This window comes from Balaenoptera ricei, chromosome 8, assembly GCF_028023285.1.
Source record: "Balaenoptera ricei isolate mBalRic1 chromosome 8, mBalRic1.hap2, whole genome shotgun sequence".
NCBI lineage: Eukaryota > Metazoa > Chordata > Mammalia > Artiodactyla > Balaenopteridae > Balaenoptera > Balaenoptera ricei.
The window spans coordinates 62,193,422-62,213,419 of NC_082646.1; the positions used below are offsets into that span (position 1 = coordinate 62,193,422).

At 36.9% G+C, this 19,998-nt stretch overlaps 1 protein-coding gene across 3 annotated transcripts in view; it reads left to right on the forward strand.

The window, feature by feature from the left end:
• FCHSD2 (FCH and double SH3 domains 2) overlaps positions 1-19,998 on the forward strand; it is a 309,032-nt gene that overhangs the window by 251,606 nt on the left and 37,428 nt on the right. For 2 of the 3 annotated variants that reach the window (XM_059930854.1, XM_059930852.1), the window contains 2 exons: positions 4,969-5,085; positions 14,939-15,043. In XM_059930854.1, coding sequence (XP_059786837.1) covers positions 4,969-5,085; positions 14,939-15,043 — 222 coding nt within the window. The remainder of the gene's footprint in view (positions 1-4,968; positions 5,086-14,938; positions 15,044-19,998) is intronic. The other variant, XM_059930853.1, reaches the window with a different exon arrangement.

Genomic DNA, 19,998 nt, shown 5'->3' on the forward strand with positions numbered 1-19,998 from the left:
GGGAAGTTTTCAACTATAATCTCTTCAAATATTTTCTCAGTCCCTTTCCTTTTCTCTTCTTCTTCTGGGACCCCTATAATTCGAATGTTGGTGCATTTAATGTTGTCCCAGAGGTCTCTGAGACTGTTCTCAATTCTTTTCATTCTTTTTTCTTTATTCTGCTCTGCAGTATTTATTTCCACTATTTTATCTTCCAGGTCACTTATCCATTCTTCTGCCTCAGTTATTCTGCTATTGATTCCTTCTAGAGAATTTTTAATTTCATTTATTGTGTTGTTCATCACTGTTTGTTTGCTCTTTAGTTCTTCTAGGTCCCTGTTAAACGTTTCTTGTATTTTCTCCATTCTATTTCCAAGATTTTGGATCCTCTTTACTATCATTATTCTGAATTATTTTTCAGGTAGACTGCCTATTTCCTCTTCATTTGTTAGGTCTGGTGGGTTTTTGCCTTGCTCCTTCATCTGCTGTGTGTTTCTCTGTCTTCTCATTTTGCTTAACTTACTGTGTTTGGGATCTCCTTTTCGCAGGCTGCAAGTTCGTAGTTCCCGTTGTTTTTGGTGTCTGTCCCCAGTGGCTAAGGTTTGTTCAGTGTGTTGTGTACACTTCCTGGTGGAGGGGACTAGTGCCTGTGTTCTGGTGGATGAGGCTGGATCTTGTCTTTCTGGTGGGCAGGTCCACTTCTGGTGGTGTGTTTTGGGGTGTCTGTGGCCCTATTATGATTTTAGGCAGACTCTCTTGCTAATGGATGGGGTTGTGTTCCTGTCTTGCTAGTTGTTTGGCATAGGGTGTCCAGCACTGTAGCTTGCTGGTCGTTGAGTGGAGCTGGGTCTTGGCGTTGAGATGGAGATCTCTGGGAGATTTCCGCCGTTTGATATTACGTGGAGCTGGGAGGTCTCTTGTGGACCAGTGTCCTGAACTTGGCTCTCCCACCTCAGAGGCACAGCCTTGACGCCTGGCTGGAGCACCAAGAGCCTGTCATCCACACGGCTGTATGAGGAGGAGCTCCTTGATGAGATGCAAAAACCACAGGCCAGCTCTGAACTCAAGAGTCTGCTTCCCAGTTCACCTGGCGGAGGCTGCGGGCTTTCCCTCCGCAGAGCGCGCAGGCCCGGTGACTCCCTAATGGCTGCTTTTTGAAGAACAAATAAATTTCATAAAATAAAATGTATAAAAATTCCTTAATTGGGAGATTCAAAAACAATTCCTTCCTTAGTCATCCATTTTGAGTGGATTTTGTAGTGAGAATTTAAACATGAAGAAAGAGACCTTTTATTTTACAAGTGGGAGAGAGATCTCAGTCCTCAAGTGAGCTTTGAGAACCTGTATTAAAATGCATGATACTCAGTAAATTAGTCCCCTTTCTCCTCTGTTCATTCTGTTCTTCCCTACACAAAATACTTTCTTTCATCCATTAGAAACTGATTCTAATTCAGTATGTTTATTCTCTTGTCCCCCTGAAGACACCATTCTAATAATCTGGTGGCCTGCCCCTCACTTTAGGTTATATGTTTACCAGCCTTTACTGAGGGCATTCTGTGTACTATTAGGCATGGTGCTAGATGCCAGGAAATGTATCCTTTCGAGGCCTCAGATTGCCTAAAGACAAATAGGAAACATACATGCAGCAGTCACAGTATAATGTGATGTTGGCCTGACAGTAGCCACTCAGTAGATGTCTAACAAATTAATAAATTAATATAATGGAGATATGTCTAAAGTGAAGGAGCCACTGAGTCTATCTGGGAAAGTCAGCGAAGATTTCACAGAGAACAAGGACTTGAACTGAGATTTGAAGAATAACTAGGAATTTGTCTGTGGACAAAAAAATATAGGGGAGTTATTCCAACCAGAGGGAACAGTACTCAAAATCATAGGCTTGTGTTTGGATTGACATTTATTTTCCAGGAAAAGACCTATCTGCTTCTGAAATTTTTTATTAAAGTTTGTATGATTTTTGAAATCTGATGTTTCCAGAGTTTTCAAGAATCACATTTAGTTGACCTAACTTATAAAATAACCCAAACTGACAGACTAATAAAAAACTACCTAATCTACATTTAAAAGTCGATAGGAAATTCCTTTTATAGCATTTCTCTTCAGTTTGTAATTTATTTGAATTATTTTTGTGCTACTATTACTCTGAGAATTGTTATGTTATAATATATGCCTCTTTAAAAATAATCAAGTTAAATAAGTGCACTTTTCCAGAGCTAGGCTACAGTGCTGTTTGATACTTAATTGTTAAAGTCTCATGTTCTGCTTCAGGAAAATAACAATGTTCTTTAAATTATTGTGCTTAATAGCCTATATGTTACTATTCCTTTATGTATTTTAACTATACTTTTAAAAGGTAAAGGAAAAGTGTTAAAAGTATGAACCAACGATTAAATTAGCCAGCATTTTAAAAAGAAGCAGTCACTAGCATTCCTTTGCTGGAATCAACCACTACTGATACCACCATTTTAAAAGGTAATGATCTTTACTAGATTCAGATTTATATTCATCTTTGATCTCCAGAGTGGCATTAGAACATTTCTCTATGTATTGTTTAGTACCCTGGGCTGTGTTTGCCTTGTATGGAATTCTCATTTGTCTAGAACTGTATTATAGGTAGCCATGTTTTTCCATGGCTTGATTTCAGAATTCATGAAAAAGATCAATTTACTTGAATTTTAGTTATGTGTTATTATTCCCTGCCCAGAGGGTCCCAAAGTCACATCTCCCAATCAGTGGTAATTGTGATCTGTTCTGATCATTGGGCACTCCTGAGTAATAGTAAACCCATAGGGAATGAGAAAAAGCCCTATCTTTATTTCTCCAGCTTTTAAGCACAGATAATACTCAGTAAAAAGGTACAGATTCTGCATGGGCACGTTGGCCATGCAGCCAGCACACATTTTTAGACCCATTTACCAGTTCCTAAAATGTACCTCAGTAATAAAAATTAAATTTCTCTATCAGTTGCCTTCTTTCTCATCTACTCTGTGCTCTATAAGTTCATTCTCTTTGAGATCCTTTCATTATATCTTCGGTCTTGTTTTTGGTTCATTATTTGGGCTATCAAGAACCTGGGAATTATTTGGACTTTTTTATTAACAGTAATGACAAAATTTTTTGTTTCAAGTAATTTTCTGTTGGGTCTTTAACATTAGCAGTTACCATCTATTGGATGCTTATGTATATACCATAAGAGAATGTTTAAAATATGACCTCGTTTTGCCCTAAATAACCCCTATGAGATAGGTGGCATTTTCACCAATTTTCGGCTGTAACTAAGATACAGTTTAACTAACAGCCCAAGATCATGAAGCTAATAAGTGGCATAGAGAGGATTAAAACTGGGTTTATCTGGCTTAAAAACCTGTACCTGGGCTCTTCAGAGTATACCTTTCTACCATACATCCTATAGATCACATTTGCATCTTCATCCAGGGTTTAACTTTTTAAACCCTGGCTTCTGAGGACAGATATAAATGTAAATGCCTAGATCCTTTTGCAAATAAATATAATAAGAAAGTTGGTTCCCTAATAGCCCAAAGAATGAATCGGTATAAAATGTAAATGTAAAGTTGGTTAGATTTGGATATGTTTCAATTCATTTATCATTATATAATCTAGCTTTAGCTGAAATGTCTGCATAGAGTAAAAGTTCTTCAACCTTGCCTACAGTACCCCCAACAAAAATATTAAATTTGTAATCCAATTTATCAAATCCTGTTTACCAATTTTGAGCTATGTGACCTTGCAAAAGTCAGTTTGGGTTTTTTTTTTTCTTTTTTAATATTTATTTATTTACTTACTTTTGGCTGCGTTGCGCACGCAGGGCACGCGGGATCTTTCCTTGCAGCGCACAGGCTTAGTTGCTCTGTAGCATGTGGGATCCTAGTTCCCCGACCAGGGATCAAACCTGCATCCCCTGCATTGGAAGGCAGATTCTTAACCACTGGACCACCAGGGAAGTCCCATGGAAGTCAGTTTTTAAAGATCTTTCCACTCTAAAATTTTGCTTTTTGTATTAAAATCATCTTTGGATAATTCATATTTTAAAAAATTATTTTCTTTCCTAGTTATTTTAATAAAGATTTTTTTCATGGGTTCTTAAGAGTTTAGAGAAAGTTAAAATAGTTTAGTGGTTAAGAGCTCTAATTCTGGAATCGGAAGTTGTAACATTGAATATCTGGCGCACACTGGAAATTTTATTTAACATCTCTGAGCCTTGATTTCCTTTTCCATAAAATGGCTGTGTGACCCGTCTCATAAGATTGTTATAAAAGTTATGTGAAGCACTTTCCACAGTACCTTGCATAATAGTGGTTAACTATTACTCTTGTTTAGTTAGATTTTGCAGTTTGTTCTTTATGAAATATGGGTATAGCATTTTAGGGCAAGAAGAAACCCTTAGTAATCATTTGATCTAGCACCCCTATCTTTGAGATGACATTAAGGCCCAGAAGAATGACAAAAGCTAGTTTGAGGTTTGGTGGTAAGTATAACTAAATTAAACCCAATATTTTTGAGGATGGATAGGTTGTGTCACTGTTACTGTATTGTTTTATTTTTCTTTTCACTTCTATGCAATGATTCTTTCTTTAATCCCATTGAAACTGTTGAGTTGTTTCCATTTTGTCTGTGCACCTATTTTAGTGTCATAGTAGGTTGGCATAAATACTTTTTCTTCTTTGCTTAGCTAGCTTGCTTTATACCCAAAATGGATCATGCTACAGTTAGAGATGAAGCTTTAATGTTCAGCAATGTAAGACAACAATCTGTGGTCATTTACGGTTTTCATACCATCCTCTTTGTCTTCTGCTAATCTTCTGTGACATGAGACATTGCTCCCCACAGTAGTGGAGCATGCCTCCTGTTTTGAGTGCTGATAAAGTGAAGGCCCTCTGGTCTACCTACAAAATGGTAGTGATTTCAATAAGGATAACAGTACTTTTCTCTCTGTTCTCTCTTGTGTTGTAGAGCCGACAGTTAGAATCAGAAACTGGGACCACAGAGGAGCACAGTTTAAACAAAGAGGCTCGGAAATGGGCCACACGTGTGGCACGGGAGCACAAAAATATTGTTCACCAACAACGGGTAAGTGTGATAGAGAATCTTAGGTTACGTCCAGCATTAAGCCAAATGTCAAACCAGTTTAAGGAGTTGAATTTTATTGATGTGGAAAATATCCGATAGATGTTTTTTCTATAATTTCTCAGCACTCAGAAGTATGTTCTCAGCTATCTACTAAACTTGAAAATTCCTTAAGCCCTCTAGCAGCAACACAGTAATTTATCTGTTTGCCATAGAATTGCCTAAGGAAGACTAGTGATAGTGTATTATAATCTTTTGGGCAGTGGAAGAGATGTGCGTATGTTGAATTAGGCTTTTCATCTCTAAGACAGACTTTCTGAAGATGCAATTGTAGATTCCATGAAAATGTATCTTCAAGACTACACTTTAGGGACTTCCCTGGTGGTCCAGTGGTAAAGAATCCTCCTTAACAATGCAGGGGACGCGGGTTCAATCCCTGGTCAGGGAACTAAGAGCCCACATTCCGCGGGGCAACTAAGTCCGCGCGCCACAACTACTGAGCTTGCGCGCCTCAACTAGAGAGCCTGCATGCTGCAAACTACAGAGCCCGTGTGCTGTGGTACCCGCACGCCACAACTACAGAGCCCTTGTGCCCTGGAGCCTGTGCACCACAACTAGAGAAGAGAAAACCCACACGCCACAACTAGAGAGAAGCCTGCACGCCGCAATGAAAGACCCTGCACACCTCAACAAAGATCCCACGTGCCACAACTAAGACCCAGTGCAGCCAAAAATAAATAAAATAAATAACTAAATAATAAATAAATCTTAAAAAAAGAAAGACGAAACTTTAAGTACAAAGAAATTATTTTAGATATAGTAAATTTTTTTCTATTTTCCATTTATTTATAACTTTATTTTTCTTTTTCTTTACCTTCATATCCAGCTTCTTAAGAGAATTGTCTGTGTTTAGTATCTGTATCTCCTAACCTCCTGCTTATTTTTTAGCCTATTACATTTGAGCTTTCCCTTCTTCCCCTTTCCCTGCACCAATTCGTAGAGACTGCACATGCCAAAATTACCAATGATGTCTCTGTCACTAAGTCCAAAATGGCCACTTTAATTTCTTATCTTACTCAACCCGTTGGCAGTTGTATCACAATTGACAGTTCCCTTTGTCTTGAAATACTCTCTTCTCTAGTCATCCATGACTTAAACACTGTCATGGTTTTCCTTTTCCTCGCTAACATTCCTAGATTCTTTTAAAGGTTCTTCTTTCTTCATCTTACATTTACATTTTAAATTCCTTACGCTTCCATACTAGGCTATCTTCTTTTCTTATTCTTTATTCTCATTATAGGCAGTCTTTACTACTGCCGTGGTTTCACTTACCAACAAATAATAAATTACCATCTCCAACATTGGGCCTTTCTTCTGTGTATACATATATCCTCTAGCCTGCTTTGACATCTTCTTTTCACTGTCACATCTTTTCTCAGGCATCTCGAATTCAGTGTTCCACTTATCTAATGCTGCATAACAAACCACCTCAAATTTAATGCCACAAAAAGAGAATCTTTTAAATTTTTTCTTACTACTCTGGGGATTGGATGGGCTCAGCTTGGCAGTTCTCACTTAGGAGGTGGGGGTGGGGGTCTGTCATGTAATTACAATCAGATAGTGGCTGGTGCTAGAGTTATCTCACAGGCTTCCCCACTGAAATAGCTGGTGTTTGGACCAGGAAGACTTGAACAGCTGGGAACTGGAATAATTAGAGTGTCTCATGCATCTCTGTCTCTTTGTGGTCTCTCCATACAGTTTCTCCAACATAGTGGCTTCAGATTAGCTGTACTTCTTACATGGTAGCTGGTAGCACAGGGCTGCAAAGGTGTGAGCCCCAAGAGCCCCAATAGCTCCAAGTAGGAGCTATATCATCTTTTCTGATCTAGCCTCAGAAATAACAAGATTTTAATTGTGTCATGTTTTTATTAATAGAGGCAGTCACAAAGCCCTGTCCAGATTCAAGGAGAGAGGTCATAAAGTATCAATACTTCTTGGTGGGGAAATTGCAAGGTTCTAGAAGAACATGTGGAATGGGAAATATTGTAGTAGCTATTTTTCGAAAAACACAATCTGCCACAGCCTAACTTCTGGCCATAACAGTTCACATGCCTCTTGCATGCAAAATATATCTCTCCTCTTCACCCAAAATTCCCCAAAGCTCAGCATCAGACTCCAGCTTGAAATCTAGAATCTTGTCATCTAAATCAGATTCAAGGGAAGATAAGGCTTTTGGGTACAGTTCCTCTAATACAGTTTATCTCAATCAAAAAATTTGTGAACTAGAAAGACAAGTTATCTGTCTACCACACATCTAATAAACAGTGATGAGATTAATTACTGCAGCTTTATACTTCAAAATATGAAGCACACAAAGAGGTTTTTTCCACTAGAATGTCTGACTCTATTTGAAAGTAAATGTTCAGATGTTAAAAATAAATCTGTTTCCTCTCTCTGTTGTCAAGGCATGTTGAGTCTTTCTGCTAGGAGGTAGAGACAGACAGATTTCAATGACTTTTCTAGTTCTTTATAGTGTGACCTCTGATGGGCTTTAATCTAGTAAGGTATAGTTTAAGCAATAAAATGAAAGAGAAAAATATTTGAAAAAAATTGTAGCTGAAAATTGTCCAAACTTAATAAAAACTGTAAACCCACAAATCCAAGGAGTTCAACAAACCCCAGGTAAGTAAAACACAAAGAAGCATATATTCAGTTTGTTAAAAAACAGTAATACTCAATGGTGAGAGACTGAAAGCTTTTCCTCTAAGATCAGGAATAAGACAAGGATGCCCCCTTTCACTCCTTCTATTCAATATAGCACTAGAAGTTCTAGCCACAGCAATTAGGCAAGAAAAAGAAATAAAAGGCATCCAAATTGGAAAGGAAGAAGTAAAATTATCTCTGTTCACCAATGACAGGGTCATTTATTTATTTATTTAGGCTGCTCTGGGTCTTCATTGCAGCGTGCACTCTTCTCTAGTTGTGGCACGTGGGGTTTTCTAGTTGCGGCATGCAGGCTTAGTTGCAGTATGTAGGATCTTAGTTCCCCAACCAGGGATCAAACCCGGGCCCCCTGCATTGGGAGTATGGAGTCTTAACCACTGGACCACCAGGGAAGTCCCAACGTGATCTTATATGTAGGAAATCCTAAAGATTTCACACACATACACACTCACACACATACACACACACACACACACACACACACACACACACAGAGACACACCTGTTAGAACTAATAAACTCAGCAAAGTTTCAGGAAACAAAATTAACTCACAAAAGTCAGTTGTATTTCTACACCATATAATATACATTATACAATGAATAATTAGAAAAGGAGATTAACAACATTGTAAATCAACTATATTTCAGTACAATAAATTTAAAAACAAAAACATAAAAAAGAAAGAAAAGGAAATTAAGAAAACAGTTCCATTTACACTGCCATCAAAAAGAATAAAATACTTAGGAATAAACTTAACCAAAGAGGCAAAATACTTGTACACTAAAAAGTATAAAACACTGATGAAAGGAATTTAAAAAGACATAAATAAGTGGAAAGACATCCTCCTTTCACAGAATGGAAGATAGTGTTAAGATGACATACCACCCCAAATGATCTACAGATTCAATGCAATCCCTATGAAAATCTCAACAGTATTTATTGCAGAAATAGAAAAACCTACCCTAAAATTCATACGGAATCTCAAGGGACTCCAAATACCCAAAACAGTCTTGAAAAAAGAACAAAGTTGGAGGACTCATACTTCCAAACTTCAAAACTTATTACAAAACTGCAGTATTCAAGACATTGTAGTACTGGCAAAAGAACATATAGACCAGTGGAATAGAAGTCTAAATATTTTTAAAATACCATTTATCTCCAAGTTAGTCCATATATAGAATGAAATCCAAGTCAAACACCCAGCAGGGTTTTTTTGTAGAAATTGACAAAATGCTTCTAAAACATACATGGGAATGCAAATGATCTGGTATAGCCAAAGCAATTTTGAAAAATAAGGATAAAGTTAGAGGGCTTACTCTACTTGGTTTCAAGACACAAAACTACAGTAATCAAGATGTTACTGTATTGATGCAAGAATAGACTTATAGATAAATGGAACAAAGTGAAGAGTCTAGAAATAGGCACACACATATATGGTCAACTGATTTTTAACAAAGATGTAAAAAACTTGTAAAAATGCTAAATAAAATTTAATAAAAATAAATCCAGCTGTGTTTTAAGCACATGACTAGGGTACAAGGACAATTCAACATTAGAAAATATATCAGTATAGTAAAATGTGTTTACAGAATAAAGATGAAAAATTATATAATTATTGTCATAGTTGCCAATAAAGCACATAATAAAATTCCTTAGTGATTATGCCTTAGTGATTATGCCTAATCACTATACCTTAGTGATTAAAAAGTAAAACGAAATTCCCAACCAGCTGGATTAAGACTTTTTCACTCTGACAAGGATAGCTTCCTGAAACTTAGAGCAAACATTATACCTGATGGTTGTATTAGTTTTCTATAGCTGCCATAACAAATTACCACAAACTTAGTGGCTTAAAACAAGTTTATTGTCTCACACTTCTATACATTAGAAGTCTGGGTGGGCTTGGCTGGATTTTCTGCTCTAGCTCTAACAAGACCTAAATCAAGGTGTCCACTGGGCTGGCTTCTGGGGGAGAATCCACTTCCAAGCTCATTCAGGTTGTTGTCAGAATCTAGTTCCTTATAACTGTATGGCTGATAACAGTTCTTTAAACTGTAACAGCTAAGGGCTACTCTTAGCTCCTAGAGGGCACTCTCTCTGGTCCTTGCACATGGGCTCCTACATCAGAGTCGGCAGCAGTGCATTGCATCCTTCTCATGCTTGGAATCTCTCTGACTTCTCTTTTGGCCTGTGTCTCATCTCACTCCAGCCAGAGAAAGTTCTCTGTCTGTGAGGGATCACGTGATGAGATTGGACTTGCTCAGATAATCCAGACGTTAATCTGTGTTAAGGTCTATAACTCTAATATATCAGTAAATTATGTCTTACATACACACATTTCCAGGGATTAGAGTGTGGACATCTTTGGAGACCATTCTACCTACCACAATGATAAAATAAGAAAACAGCACCTGTGATCACCACTTTGTCAGTGCTCTTAATGAAAGAAAGATAAGGTGTTTAAATATTTGGAAGAGGTACATCTGTCATTACTTATAGATGAGGTGGTTGTGTACCCCCTCAAATATAGGAGACCCAGCTGTCAAACTGTCAGACGTAGTAAGAGTTCAGTAAAGTCAATAGAAACAAGACTACATACAAAAATCATTAGTTTTCATATTAGCTAGAAATAATAATTGCAAAATGCAGTTGGAAAAAAATTATTCACCACAGCAATAAAATACTGATAAATCAACCAGTGTCATGACCTGTAAGAAGAAAGACTTTTTTTTTATCAAAGAAGACATGGGTAATTGGAGAGATTCATATATTGTGGATTTTTTTTTAACTTTTAAATTCTTTTTTTTATTGATGTATAGTTGATTTATAATATTATGTGTTTCAGATGTACAACATAGTGATTCACAATTTTTAAAGATTATACTCCATTTGTTATATTATAAAATATTGGATGTATTCCCTGTGCTGTACAATACAGCCTGTAGCTTTTTTTTTTTTTTTTTTTTTTAAAGATTTATTTATTGATTGATTACTATGTTGGGTCTTCGTTTCTGTGCTAGGGCTTCTTGTAGTTGCGGCAAGCGGGGGCTACTCTTCATCGCGGTGCGCGGGCCTCTCACTATTGTGGCCTCTTTTTGTTGCGGAGCACAGGCTCCAGACGCGCAGGCTCAGTAGTTGTGGCTCACGGGCCTAGTTGCTCCGTGGCATGTGGGATCTTCCCAGACCAGGGCGCGAACCCGTGTCCCCTGCATTAGCAGGCAGATTCTCAACCACTGCGCCACCAGGGAAGCCCCCAGCCTGTAGCTTTTTGACTTTATGCATGTCTGTACCTCTTAATCCCGTACCCCTATTTTACCCCTCCCCCCTTCTCTCTCCCCACTGGTAACCACTAGTTTGTTCTTTATATCTGTGAGTCTGTTTCTTTTTTGTTATTTTCACTAGTTTGTTTTATATTTTAGATTCCACATATAAGTGATAACATACAGTATTTGTCTTTCTCTGACTTTTTTTTTTTTTTTTGCTGAACATTCTTTTTTTTTTTTTAATTTTTATTTATTTATTTATTTATTTATTTATGGCTGTGTTGGATCTTCGTTTCTGTGCGAGGGCTTTCTCTATTTGCGGCAAGCAGGGGCCACTCTTCATCGTGGTGCGCGGGCCTCTCACTATCGCGGCCTCTCTTGTTGCGGAGCACAGGCTCCAGACGCGCAGGCTCAGTAATTGTGGCTCACGGGCCTAGTCGCTCCGTGGCATGTGGGATCTTCGCAGACCAGGGCTCGAACCCGTGTCCCCTGCATTGGCAGGCAGATTCTCAACCACTGTGCCACCAGGGAAGCCCCTGACTTTTTTTTTTATGTGGTTTTTTAATTAAATTTATTTGTAATTTCAGTGAAATCCCAATGAAACTTAAAAAATATTTTTAGAGAAACTTCACAGTCTGATCCTAAAATATATCTGAATTTTTCTTCATGTACAAGAATAGCCAGTAACAACAATAATGAGACATTTGTGCCTTAACACATACTGAAAGATGCAGTAATGATTATAGTAATTAAAACTGTAGTATCATACAAGAGTTAACAAATATATCAAAAAAATTTTTCTGTGTATGTATGGACCTTTAGCTGTTGATTCAAACAAACCACCCTAAAAAGTCATTTTCAGGCAGACAGGGAATTTTAATGGTGAACAGCATATTTTTTACATATATATATAAATTTATTTATTTATTTATGGCTGTGTTGGGTGTTCTTTGCTGCCTGTGGGCTTTATCTAGTTGCGGCGAGCAGGGGCTACTCTTCATTGTGGTACGCGGGCTTCTCATTGCAGTGGCTTCTCTTGTTGGCGGAGCACGGGCTTCACTAGTTGCGTCACGTGGGTTCAGTAGTTTTGGCTCACGGGCTCTAGAGCCCAGGCTCAGTAGTTGTGGCACATGGGCTTAGTTGCTCCTTGGCATGTGGGATCTTCCTGGACCAGGGCTCGAACCTGTGTCCCCTGCATTAGCAGGCGGGTTCTTAACCACTGCACCACCAGGGAAGCCCAGAACAGCATATTAAGGCTGCCAAGGAATTATTGTTAGGTCTTATAACAGTATTGTGGTTGTATTTTTTTTAAGTTCATGTTTTTAGAGACTTTCACTAAAACATGTAGGAATGAAATGACAGGATGTCTGGAATTTGCTTTAAAATGCTTTAGCACAAGAAAAATAAAGGATAGTAGGTAAAGCAAATGTGGAAAAGTCTCGTTAACTATGGAATCTTGGTGATCAGTATATAGGAGTTCATCATACTAGTCTCTTTACTTTTGAGTATATTTGAAATATTTCATAATAAAAAGCATGTTGGACTTCCCTGGTGGTGCAGTGGTTAAGAATCCACCTGCCAGTGCAGAGGACATGGGTTTGAGCCCTGGTCCGGGAATATCCCACATGCCGTGGAGCAACTAAGCCCATGCTCCACAAGTACTGAGCCTGTGCTCTAGAGCCCACGAGCCACCACTACTGAGCCCATGTGCTGCAACTACTGAAGCCCGTGCGCCTAGAGCCCGTGCTCCACAACAAGAGAAGCCACAGCAATGAGAAGCCCGTGCGCCGCAAGGAAGAGTAGCCCCCACTCGCCACAACTAGAGGAAGCCTGCGCGCAGCAGCGAAGACCCAATGCAGCCAAAAATAAATAAATAAATAAAATATTAAATTACTTTAAAAAAAACATAAAAAAATAAGTAAATCAAAAACATGTTAATGGTATTTCAAATCTTTGGGGAAAGGATTTATTCGGTAAATCGCATTAAAGCAATTGTCTGTGTATTTGGGAAAAAATATGCAGTTAGATTTCTCCCTTCTGCCATATACAAGGTAAATTTCAAAAGAATTAAAGAGCTAAACGCTAGATACAAGACTACTAAAAACTAAAAAACATATAGAATATTTTTGGCATATTACCAGTGACTTCTTAAGTAAGACACAAAACCCAGAACCCATAAAGGAAGATGATTGATAAATATGACTACATAAAAAATTTCTGTAAAACAAAAGAACTTTTAAAAGTTAAGAGAAAGGGAATAGAATGGGAGGAAATATTTGTGACATAAATAACAGAAAAAGGACTAATATCTGGAAGGAAATATACTTAAGTAATAAGAAAAAGACAAAAAAGTAGAAAAATGGATAGAGGATATGAACTGCCCATTTATAAAAGTAGAAATAGAGAAGACCAGCAGCATATGAAATGATATTCTATTACAGAGAAATGAAAGTTGAAACAATGGGATAATTTTTATAAAATTTCAAATACTGACGATATCCAGTGTTGGTGAAATATAGAGAAACGTGCTCTTACACACTACTAGAAGAGTAGGTACAGCCTCTTGCGAGCAGTTTGGCAATGTCTATAAAAATGTACAGTTTCCACTTCTGTGTTTTTACCTTAGATAAATATTCCCGTATGTGTTCAAAGAATCATTGACTAGGTTGTTTGTACAGTACTGTTTATAGTATTGAGAAATTTGAACACTCAAATAGCAGTAAAGTAAGAGTAAACAAAATATGGTATGGTTGAACTATTGAATCTGTGGATTAATTAGAGAATGAAGTCAGTCAGTTTGTACAAACACAAAAAGGTTTCTTAGACACATTGAAGGGAAGGTAGATCTCATTTTATTATTTTTCAAACAAAACTGTACAAAGCATGTAAGGAAATACATAAGAGATGGCTTGATAAAATACAAATAAATTGATGGGACCGTCTTTATCTTGGGGTGGGGAGCACATGGTGGGGTATGAAGATACAACAGATTTTTTACCATTTTGTATTAGTTGTTATTTAGAGACAATGCTTTATATTCATGTAATTTTAAAAAATTAAAGGTATACATATCAAAACATGCAATTCAAATGAGGTTTATAGATAGTGCCAGTGTCAATTTTCTGGGTTTTATATTGTACTATAGTTAGATAAGTTGTTACCCTTGGGGGAAGCTGGGTGAAGGGACTCTACTACTTTTGCAACTTCCTGTAAGTCTATAATTATTTCAGAGGTTTTTTGTTTTTTTTTTTAACATCTTTATTGGAGTGTAATTGCTTTACAATGGTGTGTTAGTTTCTGCTGTATAACAAAATGAATCAGCTATACATATGCATATATCCCCATATCTCCTCCCTGTTGCATCTCTATCCCACCCCTCTAGGTGGTCACAAAGCACCGAGCTGATTTCCCTGTGCTATGCAGCTGCTTCCCACTAGCTATCTATTTTACATTTGGTAGTGTATATATGTCCATGCCACTCTCTCACTTCGTCCCAGCTTACCCTTCCCCACCCCGTGTCCTCAAGTCCATTCTCTTCATCTGCGTCTTTATTCCTGTCCTGCCCCTAGGTTCTTCAGAACCTGTTTTTTAGATTCCATATATATGTGTTAGCATATGGTATTAGTTTTTCCTTTCTGACTTAACTTTACTCTGTATGACAGTCTCTAGGTCCATCCACCTCACTACAAATAACTCGGTTTTCAGAGGTTGTTAAATTATCAAATAAATAAATGAAAACAAAGGTTAAAAAGGGAATCATGGTCACTTGTCACTAAAGTCTTTAAAATTATCTAGATATTCTAGTCACTTTAAGAAAAAAAAAGAGAAAAATAGAAAACAATCATCATTTTCCTATTTTCTTTAATAGGTTCTAGATGATCTGGAATGTCATGGAGTTGCAGTTTCAGAACAAGGCCGAACAGAGTTGGAACAGAAAATAGATGAAGCTAGAGAAAATATTCGTAAAGCAGAGGTGAGGTGGCAGCTAATTGTGGCATTTTGCCCAGCTCCAGCAATGTCACAGCCGTGATGTGGACCTTTAGAATTCAGTTTCTATACACTGATTAATTTGAAGATTGATTTTACCATCTGTGTCCAGAGTATTCTTTTTGAGTGCCTGTTTCATACAAGGTAGTACACATAACACAAAGACACTGAACCCATTATGAAGAGTTTACAATCATGAAACATTAAATAACAAAAGAATTAAGTCACAATAAAGGTATTAATTTTAAAGTTTTCACAAGTTACATAATAAATCAGTCAGCATAGTATAGAAATTAATACATGTAAGTTCAGTGCCTAGAAAAGTCTCCCCCCATATGAAACGTTCACTGGATCCAGGGGCATAAGCTGACTTTTTAAGAATAGAGAAGAGTTGGTTAAGCAGACAAGGCAAAAAAAAGTTACAGCAGTGGATTTTAATCTTTTGTGGAGTCATGGGACCCTTTGAGGATTATATGAAAGTGTGAAACCCTCTCTATCACAAAAAAATGTACATTTTATGTATAGTATTCAGAAGTTCATGTACCCTAGGCTAATATTCCATGACCTAGAGGGGGAGAAGTTGAGATGGAAAGAAAAGTTATTTGCAAAGGAGGAAGATATAAGATGTAGTTTGGCAGTTGGATTTGATTAGCATGGAGGATTTTTGTGAAGAAATGTGGTAGAAAGTAAGGAAAGTCATTGTGGTTAAGACCAGTTCATGAAGGACCTGTGCACACTTGTATTTAGTTATCTATCCAATGCAACATAGTGAAGGGATGTGGAAGTAGACATTAAAAAAACACTGTGACTGTCCAGCCGTCAACGAGAATATGTTCTTGTTAGGAAGGCTTAAAGAATGCCCAAGATAACTAAGACTGTAAAGCATAAGTGCCAAGGAGTGGTCCACACGAGTATACTTAACACTTAAGGAACCCAAAGGACACAGAGGTCACTGTGGGAGGAGTTGTTAGGACAGGTAACACAAAGAGATAGGACTTAAGACGGATATTGACAGATGAAAAGGGGATAGCACAGACTTATGCCATGCAACCTCAAGAGGCAGAACTTGAACTGAAAGAAGAAGGTAGGAAGGAGGCAGATTTGAGCTTGCTACTGGGAAATACTTTCTAACAGATCTGCCCAATGGCAAAATAAGCTGCCCTAAGATATAGTGCAGCACTATAAGTGTATAAGAAGACGCTATACAAGAAATTCTTGTATTGTTTTGAGCATTAATCTAAGCTAGTGATTTTCAAATACGCTTTCAGATCTCTAGAGGTTTTGAGGCAGTATTTCAGTGATGGGGGCGGGGCAAGGAGTGGGGGTTGGTAGTAAGTGGAGAGGCAGCATCAGCAAAGACAGGGAATACGAGCATGTTGCTGGCACAGCCCCATGGAAGTGGTCTGAACCAGAAGAGGCTTACTATCTTGCTATCTGCCTGGTCTAGAGAAGCCCCAGTAACCCCAGCTCACCTTCATTCCTGGCACATGATCCACAGCCTCCATAGTGAAGAGAGCAGAGTGAACAATAAATAGCCATTTTCCTCACTGAACTCAGGGTCATGGCTAAACCGCTGCCCTAGGGTGCTGGCCAAGCACGTTGGCAGGCTCTTGCCTAGTTTGAGAAACGTTGGCTTGTGTAGAAGAACTTTTCTTGTTCGTTTCTCCAGACTCTGCGTGAAGCCAGTTTTCAGAGCCTTGACAGAACAGGACAAGTCTCAGAAGTTTTCTGAAGGGTGTGTTCTCTCTTGTATTTTCCATTTCCAGACTTCATCCATGGTGTCACTGTCTGGTACCCTACCTCCACCATGCCCTTCAGTAGTAGCAGTAGTAGGTATCAATCACATAAAGTCTGCATTTAGGCTGAATGACCTGTTATTTCCATGAATGTGCTAAACTGCCCTCTGTTTGTTAGCTTAAAGCTAAAAATATGAAGTGAGAGTCCCACAACAGAATGTCTCATCTCTCCTAATACTAGTGTTTAAGTCTGCAGTCTCAAAGGTAATTTTCTTACCAAAAATATGCAATATGCTAGAAACTGTGATGCCAGATCCGTTATCTCAGTTTTGAATATCTGTGAAATATAGTTAATCCTACTGCTATCTTAAAGCAATCTCTTACTTGATTTCCACTTATCAGTTACAAAAAATAACCCAGCTAAAATTAGATGGCAAATATGAGGGTAGTGTTAGAGTATTATTTACAAGATTGTCATAATGAAATTTTTGCATAGACTAGACCACAAGAGCCTTCAGAGGAATTGACAGTAATGGTTTCAATAGATTCCCTTTTTCTCTTTTCTGCCTGTGTATCATTTGTATTGGATTTTCTCTTTCCATTCAATAGTTATTATAAATACTTACACAAAAGAGAGAAAACTAGTTAAAATTCCATTATATCCTTTATGTTTGGTTTTTAACTCCTACAACATGAATGCTACCCTCCCTTGTTGATTAATCTGCTTTATCCAGTCTTTTCTATAATGTGTTTCCATTCAGTGTTGCTAATTAGAATAGAAACCTTTGTGGCACTCAGTAATAGATTAAAGAAATTTTTCCAGTCATAAGAAATTAAAAATGTAAATGACCTGTGCTTTTCCAAAGAATAGGAATAGTATACTGTTTCCAAAGAATAGTATAATAGAAGTTATATAGTGATTAATTAATTATTGGCTGGTTAATTTGGGGACAGACTCACTAATTCATTAGTTTACCAAACACTTAATGAGTATCTGCTGCGTGCCAGATACTGATGAATATACTAGATATACATTGATGAACAACCTATTGTTATATTGTTATGATCTCTACGATTATCACAAGAATATTTGTACTAGCTGTGCTACTCTTTGCAGCCCCTGACTAATTTAAGAATTGGAATGAGGCAATAACTGCTTAAATTAAACTTTAATAACAATTTTCTTAACCTGGTATTTAGGTATTTGAATTTTTTGAAATGCCTTTTGTCATACAGATACACACACATTCTTGATCTGACATATCATACCTATTTTTAAGGTAGCTTGCCAAGAAACCAAGAGTTTTAAATGCCCTTTTTGGAAGCTGTACGTGACTTATGTTTCAGGATACAATTATTTTTTTGTGTGTTTAAATTGTACCTTTATTTGGGTTGAGGGCAGTTTTTTCTCTTTTTTAACAGTGAAATGTTTAACACAAAGAGGAGGAAGTTAATGTAAGAAGTCAAAGATACCCAGAAATTTTTAATGACATTTTATACATGTTAGGTATTAAGGTCTGCAGGAGGAACTATAAACTATATGACTCTTTCTCCAAGATATTAACTAAATTTTATGATCTGAATTGAATGTTCATTTGAAAGCCAAAATACATGGTATCAAATGAATTAACAAAACCAAAAATAAAATCACTTCTTGTCTATATAAACACATTTTAATAGATGCCATTTTTTTTAATTATCATCTCATAAGTTTCTCTTGTACATGAGGAATTCAAAATTACAATGTCACTGTTGTACTCAATGACTCAAAAATGGTAAGACCCTTGCCATAATGCTATAAGAGAAGTCTAAAAACTTCAGCTGCATAAAATGTGAGGCCTCATTACTACAAGGTTAATGAAATGCTAAGGGTGACCCTGCTATAAAAACAAAATTTCCAGTCATATTATATCCAAATTTATATTACCTCCAGACTTGTTATTGTGGGGTTTCACTGTACTCTTATAATGTAGTATGTTAGTAGACCTCTTAACTAATCACTTTCTTCAATTTTTATTGTGAAAATTTTCAAACATATAAAAAAGATGAAGAATAAATATATATTTTCCAATATGCTAAATTCAACTATTAATATTTTGCAATATTAAATATGTGTTTATTTCTATACTGTAAAATGGAAGTTAAGTTTAAAGGTCTGATTATAGTCTGTATTTTAGGCAAGAATACTTTATAAATGATGCTGTGTTTTTCATCACAGTATGGTTTTATCAAGTTTTCTCACTACTGATGCTAAGAATAGTCACTTTCAATTCAGGTGGCACTACCAAATCTTTCTACTGTTAAAGTTCTTTTTTCTTTTTCCATTGCAATTAACAAGTACTAGTCACCTCCAGGGACAGCAAATGAGTATTTTTCTCCCTTTCTTAAGTATTATTACTATGTCATGGAATTTTAAAAATCAACTTTATTAAGGCATAATATACATAAAATAAAATGTAACCATTTCAAGTAAACACTTTAATGTGCTTTGATAAATGCACACCCCTAAATATCCACTGCCACAATCAAGATATAAAATATTTCTATCACCCCAAAAAGTTCTTTTGTGACCAGGCAACAACTGATCTACTTTCTGTCATATAGGTTAGTTCAACTCCAACAACATGAATATTAGATCACTTGATATTGTCCTACATGTCACATGTAAAGATCACCCCACACACTTTTATCCAGCCTTACTTTTTATCATAATCTCAGTTTGATGAGTTATTATGTATTCAAGTTCACTAGTCTTTTCTTCTGTAGTGTATGACCTGCTATTAAGGCTATCCTGTGAATTGTGATTTCAGATATTACATTTTTAGCTCTATGAATTCTATTTGGTTCTTTATATCTTCCAGTTCACTCCTATTTATCTTCATGTTGTCCTTTAAATCCTTAAGTATGTTTATAATAGTGACTTTAAAGTCCTCATCTACTCATTCCATCATATCTGTGATTTCTGGCTCTCTTTCTATTGACTGATGTTTCCTTTGGTTATGGCTCATATTTTTCTGCTATTCAAATACTTAGTACTATTTTTTACTGAATACTAGAAATTGTGACTGGTTGGCTGTTGAGTTTCTGGATTCTCTTTTCTTATTTTAAAGCCTGTTGAGTTTTGTTTGGGCAGCCAGCTCAGTTTGATCTGTTCAAGGCCTGTTTTTAAGCTTTGGGTTGGTTTAGAGTAGCCTTTCCAGTAGGG